This window comes from Protopterus annectens, chromosome 17.part0 (assembly GCF_019279795.1).
Source record: "Protopterus annectens isolate FY-2018-M chromosome 17.part0, PAN1.0, whole genome shotgun sequence".
In the NCBI taxonomy this organism is placed as follows: domain Eukaryota; kingdom Metazoa; phylum Chordata; order Ceratodontiformes; family Protopteridae; genus Protopterus; species Protopterus annectens.
The window spans coordinates 15,645,821-15,663,477 of NC_056751.1; the positions used below are offsets into that span (position 1 = coordinate 15,645,821).

Genomic DNA, 17,657 nt, shown 5'->3' on the forward strand with positions numbered 1-17,657 from the left:
GATTCAGCTGGGAGTCCTTCTACCTCCATCCCAGATGAAAGGACCAGGATCAGCCTCTTTGACCCCTTCCGATGCCATCTCCATTTCTGGACTTAGTGCATATCGGATCCAACCTTCCCTCGTTCCAGCTTTGGAGCAGATCACCCTGGAGATTCCATCTTCAACTTCTTCCCTTACTCACTCAACACCAATGCAGTCTGGTCAAGTAGAGTCCTGTAGCCAGAGTGCTGGGGTCTGAGTACCGACAGTGGACTTGACTCTGAGACTTTTGGAGCCTTCCCTACTGCTCAGAGTTTTGGCCCTGAGCAGCTCAGTTCAGTAGTTGTCCTCGGAGACGCCAGCCCTTGAAGGCGAGACGATGAATGTTTCTGCTGTGTTGGGTGGCTGTTCCTCATCTGCACTGCCTGAGTTGGCTTTCAAGGCTGTAGAAAGGGCCTTGGCTGGACTAAGATGACTGGTACATGCACAGAGTTTGGATCCATCCAGACTCCCCCTGAGGACTGCTCCTACTTCCTGTCATTCTAGTAGACAGAGACAGATGGATCCTATAAGCTTCGAGACCACTCTGCTTTCTAGCTCCACATCTGGCTCTCTTGTGTCTCCCTCCGAAGTTTCAAGACACATTCCTAAGAAGAGGGCTTGCAAGAGGAAGCTTATTGACACCTCTCCTGAGTCAGTCAATCACTGAAGACAAGCCCCCCCCCCCCCCCCCCCCCCACACACACACACACACACAAGATATCTCTTTTGGAGACATCTTTGAATTAATGAAATGGGAGTGGAATGGTCCACTAAGATCCCTTCTTCTGAAGCTTTTTGGTCTGGCCCTCCAACATCCTGGGAGGTCCATCTTGTTGATGGTTTAGTCAACCTCATCATCCACAAAACCTGGAAAGAACCTGATGTGGCAGAGCCCATCCCAGAAAAAAACTGACAAAATTCTAGTTGCCGCCAAAGAAATAAAACATTGGGCCAAGGGTCCCCCTTGTAGATGCCATGGTGGTAGCAGCGGCCACAAAAAAAGAACTGTCTGAAGAAAAGTTCCTCTGTTCATCTCTCTAACATGGAGTCAAGTGTGTTGGACAGACTGGGGAAAATGGACTTACACTTCAGCCATGACTGACATGTTTCCATAAGGATTTGATCAAGGGGCTTTCAAGTTCCCTGGTGGGTAACTTGCCTTTAGATATCTAGAAATCTGTGGATATCCAGTTGTTTTCCCTATAGTCTTCCTGAATGTTGCTATGAGACTACTTTCCAGTCCAGCAAACTGCACAGCACAAGCACCCAACACAGTTATTATTATGTGACATCATGCCTGGATGCAGCTCATAGACTTTTGTGCAAAGCTTTATGATATCCTTCATAAATGCCACTATGATGGTTCCACCTTATTTGAACAAAATGTCAAGGAGTGAGTGGGACAATAAGACCTTGTCTGCTGTTGGAATCCATTTGTCAGTTCCTCAGAGATCTTTTTCCAGGAATCAAAGAGAAGTAAGAAAAGTGTAGCTCAAAAAGTCAAGGTTTTCACCAGGACACTTTTGGGAAGAGGCCTCCCAGAGCAAAGGTGGAAGCAATCACGTGGGATGTCACCCTCGGGGCAGAGTCAGTCCGCAAAACCAAGGTTTCCATGGACCTTTCACAAAAATCTTATCAGAGTCCCTGAACGTTTGTCTAGCTGCTGCACTCTGGAGGCATTTGGGGGATGCTTCTCATCCCCTGTAGCCTAGTAAAATATAACATCTGATTCTTGGATACTAAGGATCATTACCAGAGGTTATTTAATACCCTTTTCAGAACACCCAGACAACACAAAATATTCCCATTATTCCACCCAATCAGTTAGAATCTCAGCAGCAGAACTTCTAAAGTTGTTGGACAAAAGAGCCATGCAACCGGTCCCCCAAAACCAACAAGGATCCAGAGTCTATTCATGGTTCTTTTTAGTTCCAAAAAAGACAGAGGACCAGTATTGGATCTATGCAGTCTTAATATGTAAAACATGCAAAATTACGGATGGTCACATCGTGGTCTATTCTACCTGTACTGAGAAAAGACATATGGAATATGCTCTGTCAATCTGCAGGATGCCTACTGTCATATAAAGATCCAGCAGCAGTCCAGGAGATTCTTCATTTTCCGGCTGGAAGACAGTCACCATAATTTCAGGGACCTGCCATTCAGTCTCACCACAATTACTCCCCAGGTGTTCACCAAGATGAGGGCAGCCATGACAACCTATCTCAGGCTGAAAGGGAGATAGGTATTCCCGTATTTAGTCAGATGACTTCTGTTTCCTCCAGGGATCTACTTCTGAGACATCAGTCATTCCTTTTATGTCTAACAACTCACTTGGTCATTTCAGTAAATGTCAGCAAGAACAAGCTGTCCCTCTACTCAATCCGTAGAATTCATAGGCTGCCATATAGCTGGACACTGTATATCAAGTAACAGAACTTCCCTTAACACTAGTCAGATCCATAAGATCATAGCCCTCCAGGTGATAAAGCATCCAAGACCTCAAGTTCAACTCATCCTACGTCTCTTAGGTCTAATGGCTTCCTCTATAGTTATAGTTCCTTTAGGCAGTTACCCCATGAGAGTTCTACAGTGGTCATAAAAACTACATCCTCTTCACTACAGAGCTCGTCAGACTCAGATATGTAGAGACCACATTCAGTGTTGTATTTTGTCCAGTTCATTTACTCAAGGCAGGCACTTCTACAATCCCAAGAGCCACAGTGACCACAAGTCACCTCCCTTCTGGGGTGGGGGTATTTCAAACGGAAGACAGTCCATGGAATGTGCTCATCAGTAGAGGCCAAACTTCACATCAATGTCTTGGAGTTAAGAACAGTCCTCCTTACATTGCAGGCGTTTCAGGAGGATGCGTTTGCCATACACCCAGACATGTCACTAGTTTGGTACATTAACAGATAGGGTGGAACGCATTCATACTGTCTTTGCCAAGAAGCCATGACATTTCGGCAGTGGATGCCACATACCTGGGACATCTAATATCCTATTGCCAAACTGAGCAGAACTGTACTATTGCCTCAAGACTGATCTCGCAATAGGACAATGGCACCGGAGAGTGTCAATCACTGGGGTTAAATTTGATGCAACATTTTTGCTTCATACCTAAACAAGTGCAGAACTTACTTTGCCTTCATCCCTCCACCGTGACAAGTCACTAACAGACGCTCTAGTCCATTTTTGGCCCCCAGGACTCCTATATCCCTTTCCGCCAATCCCCTTTATCACCAAGTTCATTCAGAAGCTATGCAGTGCAAGACCAAAGTAATCCTTATTGCCCCTTCTGGCCTCAGTAGATATGGTTCCCTTTCTTTGGGCTCATCTAATTCACCCATCATGGGTTTTGGATCCATTTCTGTATTTCCTCAGTCACCTATCCAGATTACCTCTCCCAGACCTCAAGACCCTAACACTTGACCGCATGTTTTTTCCAATTCTAACGACTGCCAGAGATGCCAGGCTTTCTTCCATGGTAGTCCATATCATATTGTTTTCTCAAAGAAACTCAACCAAAAAGACTTACAAGAACAAATGGAAGCTTTTTTTCCATCTGAGCCTCTTCTAAAGGACTAGACCTGTTTACAGCACCTCTTCCTGAAATTCTGGAGTTTCTTTCTGAACTATTCACAGCTGGCTCAAGTTACTCTGCAATTAATGTACAATTAGCTGCCATTTCAAAATTTCATATAGGGCTCAACAATACATCTATTGCTTCTCTCAAAATGACCAAAGCCTTCCTTAGAGGAAACTTTTTTATTGTGACCTCTCCATGTGTGAATTCAGTCCCTTCCTGGGACATTACCGTAGTCTTCAACCCAAAAACCTTTTGAACCAGCAGCATCTGTACATACAAAGTTTCTTTCATGGAAAAGTATTTTTCTGGTTGCCATTATATCTGCAAAACATGTCAGAATTACAGGCATTGTCATGCAAATCTCCCATTCTTTATTTTTCTCAAAAACAGAGCGCCATTAAGAGTAAATGCTTTGTTTCTTCCTCAAGTAGCTTCAGAAACTAACTTGAAACAACAAATCGATTTGCCAGTTTTCTTTCCAAATTTTACCAACAAAGAAAAGTATACTTTACATGTCCATATATAATGCAGGTTCGATCTCCATTGTACTAAAAATTTCAGAAAATCGCATCAGCTGTTTATAACCTTGTCCAAGAGCAAGCTTGGACAATCCATATGTAAGGTAACTCTATCAAAATGGTTAAGAAACTGCATTTCATTTTTCTAAGATTCATGAGATATGTCTTTACAATCAAAGCCTAAGGCACATTCCACCAGTGTAATGGTGATTTAGACAGCATTTGCAAATAGAGTGCCTGTCAGTGACATATGCGCTACAGCAACTTGGTCTTCAACTCATACCTTTATATCTCACTACAGGTTAGATGTGCAGCCTAGAATTCACACATCTTTCTGCTCAGCCATATTCAGAAATGTCCTTCATTGAGACCACCCAGGTCCCTGTCTGGTAGCCTGGGAACCTGCCCCACATGTGGAATCAGAGGATAAAAAAAAAAAAAAAAACATTGGATAAGAAAGTTATGTACCTAATACAACAGTCCATATTGTCTTGTTTTCCTCTGGTTCAGCCCCCCCCCCCCCAAACACACACACACACACACACACACACACACACAAATTGCCATGGTTTCTTTCTAGGGATTAACCAGATCTCCTATGGATCCTGTCTGACCCCTTTGTAACTCTTACACTGTGTAGTGTTTAATGTATTTTTCCTTCTTATCCGTTCTTACATATGGTGTGTCAACGTTTTTGGTCATTCAGCAAACTCGATCTGAGGTAATTAAGGTAGGAGCGAGTCAGAGCGTTCAGATCCAGTGCTTTGGTATAAGGAACGGAGGTCAGATCCAATCGGATCTGACAACCCACAATTTGAGCAATGCAAAATGAAGACAACATGCATCTGTAATTATGGTAAGTACATAACTTTTGTTTTTTTGTCTTCCTTCCTTTGGAATTTTTGTCTTACTGCTTGGAAGTCTTCCCAAAGTGTGTGGGGGGGGGGGGGGGCACTGTAGTGCTACCATGAAGGAAGATATAACAGATATGGGACTTCTGGCTCCTTCATTTGAACATCAAAAGCTCCAATTGCAGGCAGTGTTACAGTTTTTGCCTTATGCCCCATTGTGGTGGTTCTCTAGCTTCAGTAGTTTCAGGCTTTAATAGCCAGTGAAATGTCAAGTCACTTGTTAAGGTATACTTAAGGTATACATTTAGGCATGAAGGAAGATATAACAGATATGGGACTTCTGGCTCCTTCATTTGAACATCAAAAGCTCCAATTGCAGGCAGTGTTACAGTTTTTGCCTTATGCCCCATTGTGGTGGTTCTCTAGCTTCAGTAGTTTCAGGCTTTAATAGCCAGTGAAATGTCAAGTCACTTGTTAAGGTATACTTAAGGTATACATTTAGGTATTTCTTTTGAACATCCTTTACTAAGTGGATCAATTTTTGGGATTACCAGGAGTGCTGATATGGGTAAAGGATGTGCTCTTTCTGAGTATGGATCTTTCTGTGCAATTCAAATGGCATTTCAACAGGGCAGGAAAAAGATTTTCCAAGTGTTAATCCACTTTAGAGGGCCTTCTGTCTAATTTTAGCTTATGCAGCAAGTAACCACATACCTGTAACATTTGAAGACTGTATCATTTACAGGAAAGAAAAAAGCTTCTCCACACAAAAGCTTTCCATAGCAGGACAATTAAAATTCTACTACATTTACCTATTATTGTGAGAGCAAAACCAGGAAGACACAAGTATGAGACCTTAGATGATCAGAGCACCTCTGATTGCAGATTATGAAGCTTTTCATATTTGGTATAGAAAGAAATTAGTTCTGAGGAAGAAGCTGTGTTCAAAAAGACATTCTGGCACAAGAGTAAGGGTGAATAATGCATGTGCTGATACATATTTTAAAAGAAAAGTTGCTTTCACAGAGCAGCCTCACAGTGGAGATAAAATAAATACATCAAGGAACCTTTTAAGGTAGTAACAGGAGATGTACATTTGGGGATTAATTTGATTCTGCTTTACTTTTGTAGCTAGGAAACATTTGTTCTGCGGGAAGGGTTAGGAGGACTACTTGTTTGTGTACAAATTTTCGTTAAATGATAAAAATAGCTGGAAGCACTAATATACATTTGGATTATATGGTTTTAAAGTTTGCCCTTGCACTGTGAAGTCTCCTCTGTAAGTTTTTACTCTTGGAACATTTTTTCCAGCTACGAGCTTTCACTGACAGCAGGGATGATCTTGCTTTGGGTCATGTGATCGTCCTACTGCAACACGATTGGCCTAAAGGAGAGAATTTATTCCTAAAGGCAGTAGACAAGGTCTGCCAACAAGGAAATTTCCAGTATGAGAACTTCTTTAATTATGTGACAAGTATCCTTTAATTCCTTTTGGAGACAGGAATAATATTTATTTGTTTTTTTCGGGGAGGGGGTGTCAAAGTTTTGTGTGCATGCATTTGCTTGTTTTTGTTTTACTGAATTCTGGAAAATCAAAATTGCAGAAATATATGTATGTTATTTCAAGGCCTGGTTCTCTCTGAGTGGTCCCTTAGTGGGTTGCTCCTCAATAAGATATCCTAGATCTGAAGATTCTGCTTTTTGGCTTGAATTCCAGTTTGTTTGCAATGCAGGTGAGTCCTGCTGATCTGGTCCCTGTAATTACATCTGTAAAATGTACATTTTAGTGAAAACGTTCAGGACAGTTGAAGTGACAAAAGTTGAGATTTGCTGTGTAATTTGTAGGTTGAAACTGATATACTTTAATTTAAACTTTATTTTATGTTTTAAGGTGAGAATAATGAGAGAATGTGGGTACTTAATCTAAGAGGATTGATTCTGCAAAATCCATTGAGTCATTACTCTTCTGCTAGATAACTGCTTGCCTCAAAGACAGAATTATGGCGATACAGAGATTAAAACTCTGCAGTCTTTTTATACTTCACTTGATACATCATTATTTCTGGTTTTAAAGTTAGAATAAAACTGTTGTGCAAAAGCATAAATCATAGTAGAATGTGTGCTGGAACTAATCATGTTGGTTGAATATGGTCAGTAGATTCTAGGACCACATGGTGACCACCTAGCTGGCTGTTTATAAAGAGAGAGAGTAAAAAAATTCTGAACTTCACATCTTGAAAATTATGGCTGTTCTTTTCCAACATATTTTCTTTTGTGGCTGTAATTTTTTTTATAGATTTCTTTTCTGTTCTATGTTTTTACCAGATATGAGTTTAGAACCATTATTTGTCCTGCTTGTTATCATTGTTCATCTGGGTATAAGCTTTTCCACAGTGACAGGATCCTCTTCTATTTCCAACTCTAATGGTAATATTTTGTAAGACTTCTGTAAATGGTGATGTGAGATTCTCCATCTACTGACTCCAGCTTGACAAAATTTTCTCTTGTTCCTATGCTTAAGGAGCACATGCCTTAATAGCTGTACAGACAGTAGTGTCTTATGTCAAGTAATGATATATGGCTAGCCCCCTCACCACTCATTTCTTTTCCACTGATTTCATAGTTCAGATCTTGAGCCTAATGTACATAACAGAAAAGTTCCCAGTTTTGATGCCTATCAAGCTGAAATCTTCCATGTAGTCCTTTATTTGCCACATCAGTAACTAGTACTGTATGTACATCTTGGGTGAGGAGTGAGATGTGAAGCACTGTCTTAAGCACCAGTGCTTCAGTCTATCCATTTAAAAATGAAGGAGGAAGAAGTTTGGGATCTAGCTTAGTTCTGTAGCTGTAGTAGCTGTTGAATGTGCCCAGTGCAAGACCTGGCCTGATGGTTCTACATGCAGTCTCATGTCGATGATAGAGAAGTATTTGAAAAGTTAGAGGAATGAAAGGTAAGCATTGGTTACACCTACATGAGCTTTGGAAGTTTCCATCTATCGGTTATCATTAACTGAAGAGAAGACTGTGAAAGACATACCCACTGTAACAACCGTGGGGTGTCCACACCACTATTGCCACAGTGTGGGTCCAGAACATGCTTTCATCCAGCCTGTTCCCATGAGTTAGTCCCTGAATGTCCTGTCATGGAGGTCACACGTAGGACTGAGGAGTTTTTTTTTTCTGCAGGCATTCCCACCCCCATCTGAATCTTTTAGAACTCGCACAACAGAGTTAAAAAGATTCCAATGAGTGAATTAACATTTGTAAAGGCCACCGGGTAGACTCAAAAGCAACTGTCTCGTATCTTAGTGTTTGTCCTTAAAGGTGCATGAATTAACATCAGGGGACATGGTTTGATTTTGGCAGCAGGCCAAGTACAAGCTCCTTTAGTCCTAGCACTGCATGCAGTAAACACTTCCACAGGTGATCACCCATCACTCAATCTCTCCCTCATTAAACGAGTTTGGGCTTGACCATTGGTTGTCTCACACATATGCCTTGTCTTTAGGATGCTGTCTTTGCAACCTAATTGTTTCTTGAATACTCTTCCTTGAGTTCCTGGATCCCATGGCCTTGTAACACAGGAGTTCAACCAGTCCTGGTACACCCAGTCTTCCAAGTGTCCCATTTGTTCTAGGAACTGTGGAAAGGTACCACTTCTGCAGCAGGAGAGGGCTGTCTCCCTTTCTCTGCGCATTTCTCGCGAGAGACAGTCCCCACCATGATCAAGCCCTTTCTTTCTTTCCCGATTTCAAGGGTCAAGAATTGGGAGGAATGGGAGCTGCTCACTGCTGAGCACACTGATTTTAGTGAGGGGTCACACAGAGGTAGCTGTTTCTGGAACATATTTTTTGTGCATCCCAACCACCAGCAAAGTGAATGTTTTCATTTTCCTTCTCCACTGGTCAGTGTTTGATCTCTTGATACCATTAGGCATTTCATCCACAGGCCATGGCTGCAGGCTTGCCCATTTCCTTATGTATGTTGTGCTTGCTTATAGCAGCTCTGGGGTCCACAGCACTTCCTTTTCATGCAGTATTTCCTGTTATGACTTTAGAAATGCATCTTTGGACTTTGTTTTTCTCAGTACTCGGCAGTTTTTACATTTGCTGGTGTGGCTTTCCAGCTGCCTTCATCCAGGTGGAGTTACTTCCTTGGAACCAGTTAACTAGTGAAGACCCATCACAGAAGATCCTCAATGTTAACTATAACGGATATGATTTTATTGTCTCAGCTGACCTACAAATAAGACTTTCCTTAATGGGTCAGAAATTCCTTCCCTTCCTCCTTCTATGAGTGTTGAGTACCTATTCCTGGTCTTTTCTACTGCATTCTCTTTAAGTCCGATAACTGTGCCTGTATACCTTTGTTTAGCAGTGGATGCCAGATCAGTTTGTCTCCAATTTGCAAGTGACAATTAATGATTATAAGGGAGTGAATTGGCAGGTGTGTAGCAGTGAAAGCATTTATGTAGTCAGCGTGTGATGCATCATGACTTGCAGATGTGCACATGTCCATCCCCAAGTGCAAGGACTTTGAGAATGGGGGATCCTGAATGCTTGCTGGTATACAAGGTGGCCCAGTGTAGAGGGCCTGTCACATATTGGTGTCAGAATGATGGGATAATAATTGAACTTCTGCAGCCTGTGGGCAGTTGTCACTGAAGGTGTGTACTTTCAACAGCCAGAAGGTAAACATTCAGAGTTTTATTTTCACAGCAGTTTTATTTTTTTGTTTGTTTAGTCAGGGAAAGCAGGCAAAGATGTCAGCAGAGGATTATGGTCAGCTGACACAGAACCAGTTGCCAAGGTGTGCAAAGCCAAAGGAGGACACCCAGTCTGGTGATGGTGATGTGCAGCCTTCAGAAATGACAGTTTACCTTTTCTTCAAAGGCTTTAAAAATCCATCTGGAGTTAAAGACACTTAAACTGGAGGCTGAAGAAAAGGAGAAGCAGCATCAGCATGAACTGGAGACCAAATATTTGGAGACTGAAGAGAGATGGTGGCATTTGGAGGAAGGAGAAAAGGAGATGCAGAGTCAGCATGAACTAGAGACCGAAGGAGACCGAAGAGAGACTGCGGCATTGGGACACCGAAGAAAAGGAGAAGCAGTGTCAGTATGAGAGAGATGCTGACCTGTTGTCCGGGTCATGGAGGTAATGGGGAAGGAAATAACCAGACCCCAGAAACAACAAAGGTCAGCACATTTCTTCCATGGTTTGCAGAGGGGGATGACTTTGATAGTTTTATCATATATTTGAAAGAGTTTGTAAACAGTATAATGTTGACCAAGAGCTGTGGGTATGGTTCCTGACCCCCCCCCCCCACTCCATGGTAAAGCTGCAACTGCTGTCTCTAAATTGTCTGATACTGATTGTTTAAACTGTGATGGAGTGAAACAATGTTTATTGGAATGTTTTAAGTTAACACCTGAAGCTTACAGAAAAAGTTTTGTGAGCACAGACACAAGGCATATGAAAGTATATGTGATTACATTGCTGACTTAAGCACTTGTTTTCATAGGTGAGTGAGTGGCTGGCAGGTCACCACTTCTGAAATACTGGCAGACTTTTTGGTAAAGGAACAAGCCCTTAGTACCTTGCCTGAAGACATGATAATCTGTTTAGTAGACCAGGAGTGTAACTCTGCAGATGAGCTGGGTAGAAAAGGGGATCTCTACTTAGCAAGAAGGGTATCACTGCATAAGAAGGGGATACCCAGTGCTGCACAGGAAACCCACTGTGAGCAGCCTAAAATCACTCCAAAACCATCTACCAGTAACAGGAGAAGTCACTACTTCAGGTACTGACCAGGATCAGGGGCTAAATGTTTTAAATGTAACCAGAGGGGATGTGTTCGTAGGTTCATACGTAGGTACTAGGCTGTCTGCCCGTAGGCATTTATAAGCCTAGCCAGAATATGTTGGCTTTCACCACCCCCTTAGATTAGTTCCTTGTGCCTCTGTCCAGCAGAGCCACTGAAGTGATCCCCGGGGTAAACTTTCTGTTTCCCATCCACTCATCAAGGTTTCTCTTGAAGAGTGTTAGCGAAGAGCTCTGCCTAATGTAGATTGGAATTTTGTTCCAGAGCATGGGAAGTCTCTGAGACAGGAATCTGTCCCTCCAGCATGTCCTATTTATTGTTGTGGTGAGGTTTAGATGACTAGAGCATGTGGCTCGAGGGGATAAGCTTTTCTTTAGGTGGAGCATGTCCATCAGTTCTGGGTTGGATATGGCCTTGTATGTCAGGCAGAGATCACCTCTGAGTAGGCGGTATGCAACCGAGTGCAGCTGGAGTTTCTTCAGTCGAGCTGCATAGGGCATCTGTTTGAGGCCAGTGATCCTCTTGGTGAGGGACTTCTGTGGTCTTTCCAGCTGTTGCAGGTGTCTTGTAAGATACATCCTAAATGGGGCGTTGTACTCTATGATGGGTCTGATGAGTGATGAGTAGAGGGGCACAATGACTTCTTTTGATCTGGATGCGAACCCTTTTGTGATAAGGTGAGCCACTTAGAAGGATTTCCTAACCACTTTGGCAATGTGATTATCAAAGGAGAGATTACTATCTACTTGGGTCCCCAGATCCTTTATTACGGCTTCTGTATTTAGGGGACTGCCACCTATGTGGTAGTTTGTGGGTACTTTGTTTTTTCCAAAGGGGATGACTATGCATTTTTTGGCATTTAGCTTGAGGCCTTGATTTTGACACCAGGTATCTGTCTCAGTGAGACCCTTTTGGAAGATGTCTGTCAGCCGGAGAGTCAATTATAGCCCCTAGTTTGCAGTTGTCTGCGAACTTGGTCAGCTGTAGTCCACCTGTGCTTGCCTGTATCTCTTAGAAGTATATGCCGAACAGGAGGGGTCTTAGGACTGAGCTCTGGGGAATGCCACTTGTAACCGGTTTAGAGTCAGACCTAGCTCCCGCAACTCTTACCATGTGGGTTCTGTCCGTGAGCCAGTTGGCAACCCATCTTCTGACGTAGGGGTTTATGTTCAGGCTGGTGAGCTTGTCTATAATGCCAGAATGGGGAATGGTGTCGAAGGCCTTTGCGAGTTCTAGGTAGGCTGTGTGTACCACCTTTCCCTCATCTATAGCCTTGGTGACCGTCTCAAAGAAGTCCACCAGGTTTAGGAGGCATGATCTGCCCTTAAAACTGATCTGGGTAGGGTCCAGTGTTTGGAGGTTCCCAGTGTCTCTGTTAATGAGTTCCATGATGATGCACTCCATAGCCTTGCAGAACAAGCTAGTCAGGTTTACAGGGTGATAGTTTCCGGGGTCTGTTGTGGCTCCACCTTTGTGGAGCAGAATAACCGTTGCTGTGCACCACTCTATGGGTATGTAACCTGTGGAGAGGCTGAGTTTGAACAGTGTGTTTAGGTGAGGGGTTAGTTCGTCATTGAGCTTATGTAGGACACAGCCTGGGACACAGTCCGGTCCCATTGATGCTGTGTTTTTGGCTTTGGAGAGGGCTGTTTTAACCTGAGTGTGTGTGATTTCAGGGGCTCTACATTCTTCTGGTATGGTTATGGGCCCTTTTGGGGGTGAGAGGGGGGTGAAGTTTGCGCTGAAACTGTCTGCCAGGATGTTGGCAATATCTGTCGGTTCAGTGTATTTTGTACCATTCTGCACTAGCTCCGAGCAGATTTGAGCATTGCCACTTAGATTCTTGACGTAGCTAAAGAATGCCTTGTGGTTTTCTTTGGAGTCCTTGGCAATTTTTCTTTCGAAACTCACCTTGGATGATTTTATGAGGGATGGTAGTTTCTTGCTGATACTGCTCAGGGATGTCTTCCCTTCTTGGGATTTTACTCTTTTCTGTACTAGTTTCCTCCTTCTGTTATATAGCTTGTTTATGGCAGGAGTCCACCAGACTGGTTTCCTTTTCTTGCAGAGTGAGTCTTGGTTTTGCTTGGGATAGCACAATCCATGCATTCTTGTAGGTGTCCATAGAATGCATTAGTAAAGGATTTTGCAGCTTGGACAACGTTATCCTTTAGCATGGGGGCTTTGAATCTTTCCACCTCGGTCTTAAGTAACGTGAAGTTTGCTTTTGAAAAGTTTTTCACGGTGGTTTCCTTGTCTGGGGGTGAGGGCTGAATGTGGATATCCAAAGTGATTTGTTTATGGTCAGATCTAACCAGTGAGGGGTTGACCTCCGGTGTGGAGCACCAGTCGCCCATGTTGGTGATGACCAGGTCCAATATGTTGTCCAGTTGATCCAGGGCATTTAAGTTTATAAATTCTAGGAAATGTTGGGCAAGGGAGTTAGTACTTGAGTAGTTCTCCCAGTTGATGTTTGGGTAATTGAAATCACCTAATATTAGGGTGTTTGGTAGGACCTTTATATTTCCCAGTGTTTCCAGAAATGTGGAATTGGGGTCCTGGGACATGGTGGGTGATCTGTAGCAAGCTACAATTTGACTTGCAGTTTTGCCTGTTGTTAGTTGCATGTGGATGATCTCTGAAGCATTGTGCTGTGCCACTAACCTGGAGGTGTGGGTATCCTTGATGAATATGGATACGCTCCCGCCTTTTGTATTTCGGTCCGGGTTCTGTGGCCGAAATGTATGGTATGAGTTGTAGCCTGGTAGTGCTGGGGTGCTGTCTGGAGCCTTTAACCAGGTTTCTGTTACTGCACATATATTGATTTTCTCCATACTGAGGAGTGCCTCGAGTGCATGCATTTTGAGGTTTAGACTTCTGGCATTGAGTAGCATTACCCTCAGTTTTTTGTTACTTGTGCTATTTATGGCGGTGGGTTTGTCTTTTGAGCCTTGTCTAAAAAATGCACTATGGGGGTGGCAAGAGCATTGGCCGGTATTTGAAAGCCTAAGGGTGACAGGTGCAAGCCGTCTCTAGCGAAGCAGTGTGGCTTGTCAAGCATGTCATCCCAGGCGGACAGACACTGGATCCTTTTTGAATGACACCAGAAACTTAGCCAATTGTTGAAATTGATAATTTTTTCTTTATACTGTGGTATCATTCTTGGTGAGGGCAGGGTGCTACTCAGGGTCAGGGTCATACCGGCCTGGGCTACAAGATCAGAGAGCTCTTCCATGTCTCTTTTCATGTAGTCCAGGGAGGTAAGGCTCAGGTTATTCACACCAACATAGACAATGACAGAGTTGTATTTGTACTTGTTCTGGAGTGACCCGAGTGCTTGTGTTCTGTGGCGGTGGCTCCCGACAGGCAGCTAACAGTAACCATCTCCTTATTCAGCCTAGTGAGTGGGATGTCAGTGTGCCTGACTATAGAGTCACCTATTAATAGTATGTTGGATATGTTATTTTGCCTTAAGGGCTGTGATTGCATGGCACACTGGTTTTGTGAAGTATGTGTTTCATGATTTGTGTTGGGTGGTGGACGTTACTTGGATGTCTGCTTTGGAGGTCTCTGTTGCTTTTGCAGATTTTCATTTAGAGCCTCCAAGTATGTCATGTATTTATGTGTGTTTTTTGCCGGTGCTGGTTTAAATGGGTCTGTGTGAGACTGGTAGTGTGAAGCAAGTATTTCCCTTCTCCTCTTGACTGTCTGATCCATCTTTGGGTTGAGAGAGCTTAGTCTCCAGTTTGGCTGTATAATTGCATCTCTCACATGTATTAGTGTTTGGTGGTAGGAGGAGAGGTTTGTCTGTGTACATGAAGCATTTGTAACATTGCCTCAAAATGCCCAGATTCACCAATTGGACTGGAGAGTACGCCTGAAACTGCCTTTTGGACATGCCTGGATAGGTACAGTGAACTGTTTTACTGAATGGCTGGTAAGGCTGAATAGAGAGCCTTGTCCTTCTGTACAGTATAGAGGGTCTAGTGCTTGGGTTTATAAGTGCTTGCTATGAGTTTTGAGCAAGTGCCGGGCTGAGAAATGAATGGCTTGAGTGCTTAAGTTGAAAGGTTGTCTAGTTCCAAGGGAAAAATTGAAGAGGACACTTTGTGGAGCCGGGAATACTTATACCCTAGCTAACTGGTGCTACCTGGCGTACAAAACCGGGCAAATGCGGTACTTATAGCAGGGAAATGAAAGAGAGAGAAATTAGCCCAAAATGGCCAATAAACTACTAATTTCTGTGCTGAAACCACTCCTCCAGGGCAAAGCTCCCATCTCTCACAGGTGAACAGAGAAACTTCCTTCTATACAAGTAAGGTATGGGCAAACACAGAGATTTGTAACACAGCCCTGAGTTCAGCATTTAACCTGAAAACTGGACTATACTAGCTTAGAAAGGCGGCAGACAAGTATATATATATATATATATATATATATATATATATATATATATATATATATATATTTTTTTTTTTTTTTTTTCAGAAAATAAAGCAGATGCAATAAAAAAAAACACTTTAAAGTTAAGAAAAGGAAACAAACATTGTTATATATCTCAGATCAGAGTTGTAGTCAATCCCCTAAGTAATAAGGTAGGAAGAAACACAAATACAGTAAAAGCAGATGAATAAAGTGCAATTTTATGTATATATTTATATATATATATATATATATATATATATATATATATATATATGTGTGTGTGTGTGTGTATATATATATATATATATATATATGTATATAAAAAAAACAATAGAAAACGAACATACTGATTTAAACAAGTTACCCAATTTACCAGAAAAAAGCTCAAAACTGATCCCTGCTCCAGCAGTCTTCAATCAGACAAGTTCTAACTGCACACTCCTGCTGCTAGGGTGCAGGGGAATCTTCTCCAAAAAAAAGATGGCCTGGATCAGTACTCGAGTTATACAAACAAAGCTAGATTCAGCAGGCCTGAATCTGATCTATGCTACAGCAACAAGGCACACCAATTTCAGAAAGAAACAGTTCAGATAAGCAGGCACAATAAGCCTGTAACCAGAAATTCCCAGCTCAGAAGGGCAGAATCCAACCTCCCACAAGAGTGCAGACCACACCTTCTTAATGTAAAAAAAACTGGCCAAAAGCCCAAATGCTTAAACCAGAACTAATACACTTTAGAATAACAGACACTAAGCCATCAATCAGCAACTTCCAACTCAGAAGGATATAAGCTACCTGTCCTGCCACAACAGTGCAAACCACAAACCTTCCTAATGTGAAACAACTGGTCTGAAGCCCAAGTGCGTAATCCAAAGGCTTAGAATAACAGTTACAATTTAATCGGCTACTAACAAGCAGTAATGCAGCAGAATAAAAGCGAAGTACTTTTAAGAACAGGCAGCAAGAGCAAAATAAGTAATAAAGTAGGAAGAAACACAAACACAGTAAAAGTGCAAAAAATCTTTTTTCTTCTTCTCTCTGTATTAGGTAGAATGAGCTAAAGACACTAGACTGGGAGGAGTGTCACCAATCAAATATAGAGTAGAGGCGGGCAGTTGCAAAGCCACCAAGTATAGCATCTTCAACTCAGAAAAATAGCACTTTCAACACATATCAGAAGCCAGCAAATATTATAGATCTAAATCAATCAAGCAAAAGCAATTAGGATACTGTAGAACATTGGAAAGATGTGCCAAGAAATATACTTATCGATTTATATTTCGAGTTGTTTCAGTAGCACTCTCAGTCAGAACTCAATTAGATTCAAGCAATGAATGCAGAGGTAACAAACAGGGAATCTTAATTATACTAGCAAACCTTGAGACAATCAGATAAAACCCACAAGTTGTTCGGCCAGTATTTAACAGAGCCGGATTAAGGGTGGGGGAAAAATAGCACTTTCAACACAGATCAAAAGCAGCAAATATTATAGATCTAAATAGTCAAGCAAAAGCAGTTAGAATACTGTAGAACTTTGGAAAGAAGTGCCAAAAAATATACTTATCAGTTTATATTTCAGGTTGTTTCAGTAGCACTCTCAGTCAGAACTCAATTAGATTCAAGCAATGAATGCATAAATAAATGTAGCATACAAATGTCCACTGAAGCAAGGTGGGGAACTGAAGGTGAGAGAGCCAGCAAGTGGGAATAACAGCATGCCAGTAGTAAGTTGTCTGAAGACAACAGGGTACCAAACTATCACCGGAGTTTGTATCCTATCTTAATAGATGGAAAACAGGCCACTGTTAAGGGAGAGACAACCATTGATAATAACCATTGTGAAGCCTGCAATGGGTAAACAGGAGCAGTACTTGTTTGGGCAGTCAACTCCAATCAGAGCTTTAGGAGGATCCTATTCCAAATACCTTTGACCAGGGTTCACCTTGACTGGGAGGATGGAAAAGGAAACAGGCAGGTAGCTGTGTTTGAGGATATTCCTGCAGATGTCTCAATATGGAATGATGTTGATAATGCAATATCTTGTGTGCATGCAGTTGCATGCAGTCAGGCTTGGAGACGGGCATGTACAGTGGATATAAAAAGTTAAAATGCCAGGTATAAAAAATGGGACCACAGTAAATCATTTCAAAACTTTTCTGACCTTTAATGTGACCTATAACCTGTACAATTCAATTGAAAAACAAACAAATCTGTTCGGGGCAAAAATATAAAAAAAAATAAAAAAGCTGGTTGCATGAGTGTGCACACCCTTAAACTAATACTTTGATGAAGCACCTTTTGATTTAATTACAGCATTCAGTCTTCTTGGGTAGGAGTCTATCAGCATGGGCACATCTTGACTTGGCAATATTTGCCCACTCTTCCTTGCAAAAGCCCTCCAAATGTGTAAGATTGCGAGGGCAT

General features: G+C 42.2%; 1 protein-coding gene across 2 annotated transcripts in view; it reads left to right on the plus strand.

Annotated features, from left to right (window-relative positions):
- The window catches only part of INTS10 (integrator complex subunit 10), a 1,128,594-nt gene that overhangs the window by 644,519 nt on the left and 466,418 nt on the right, over positions 1 to 17,657 (plus strand). For both annotated transcript variants that reach the window (XM_044059448.1, XM_044059449.1), the window contains exon 15: positions 6,294 to 6,456. In XM_044059448.1, coding sequence (XP_043915383.1) covers positions 6,294 to 6,456 — 163 coding nt within the window. The remainder of the gene's footprint in view (positions 1 to 6,293; positions 6,457 to 17,657) is intronic.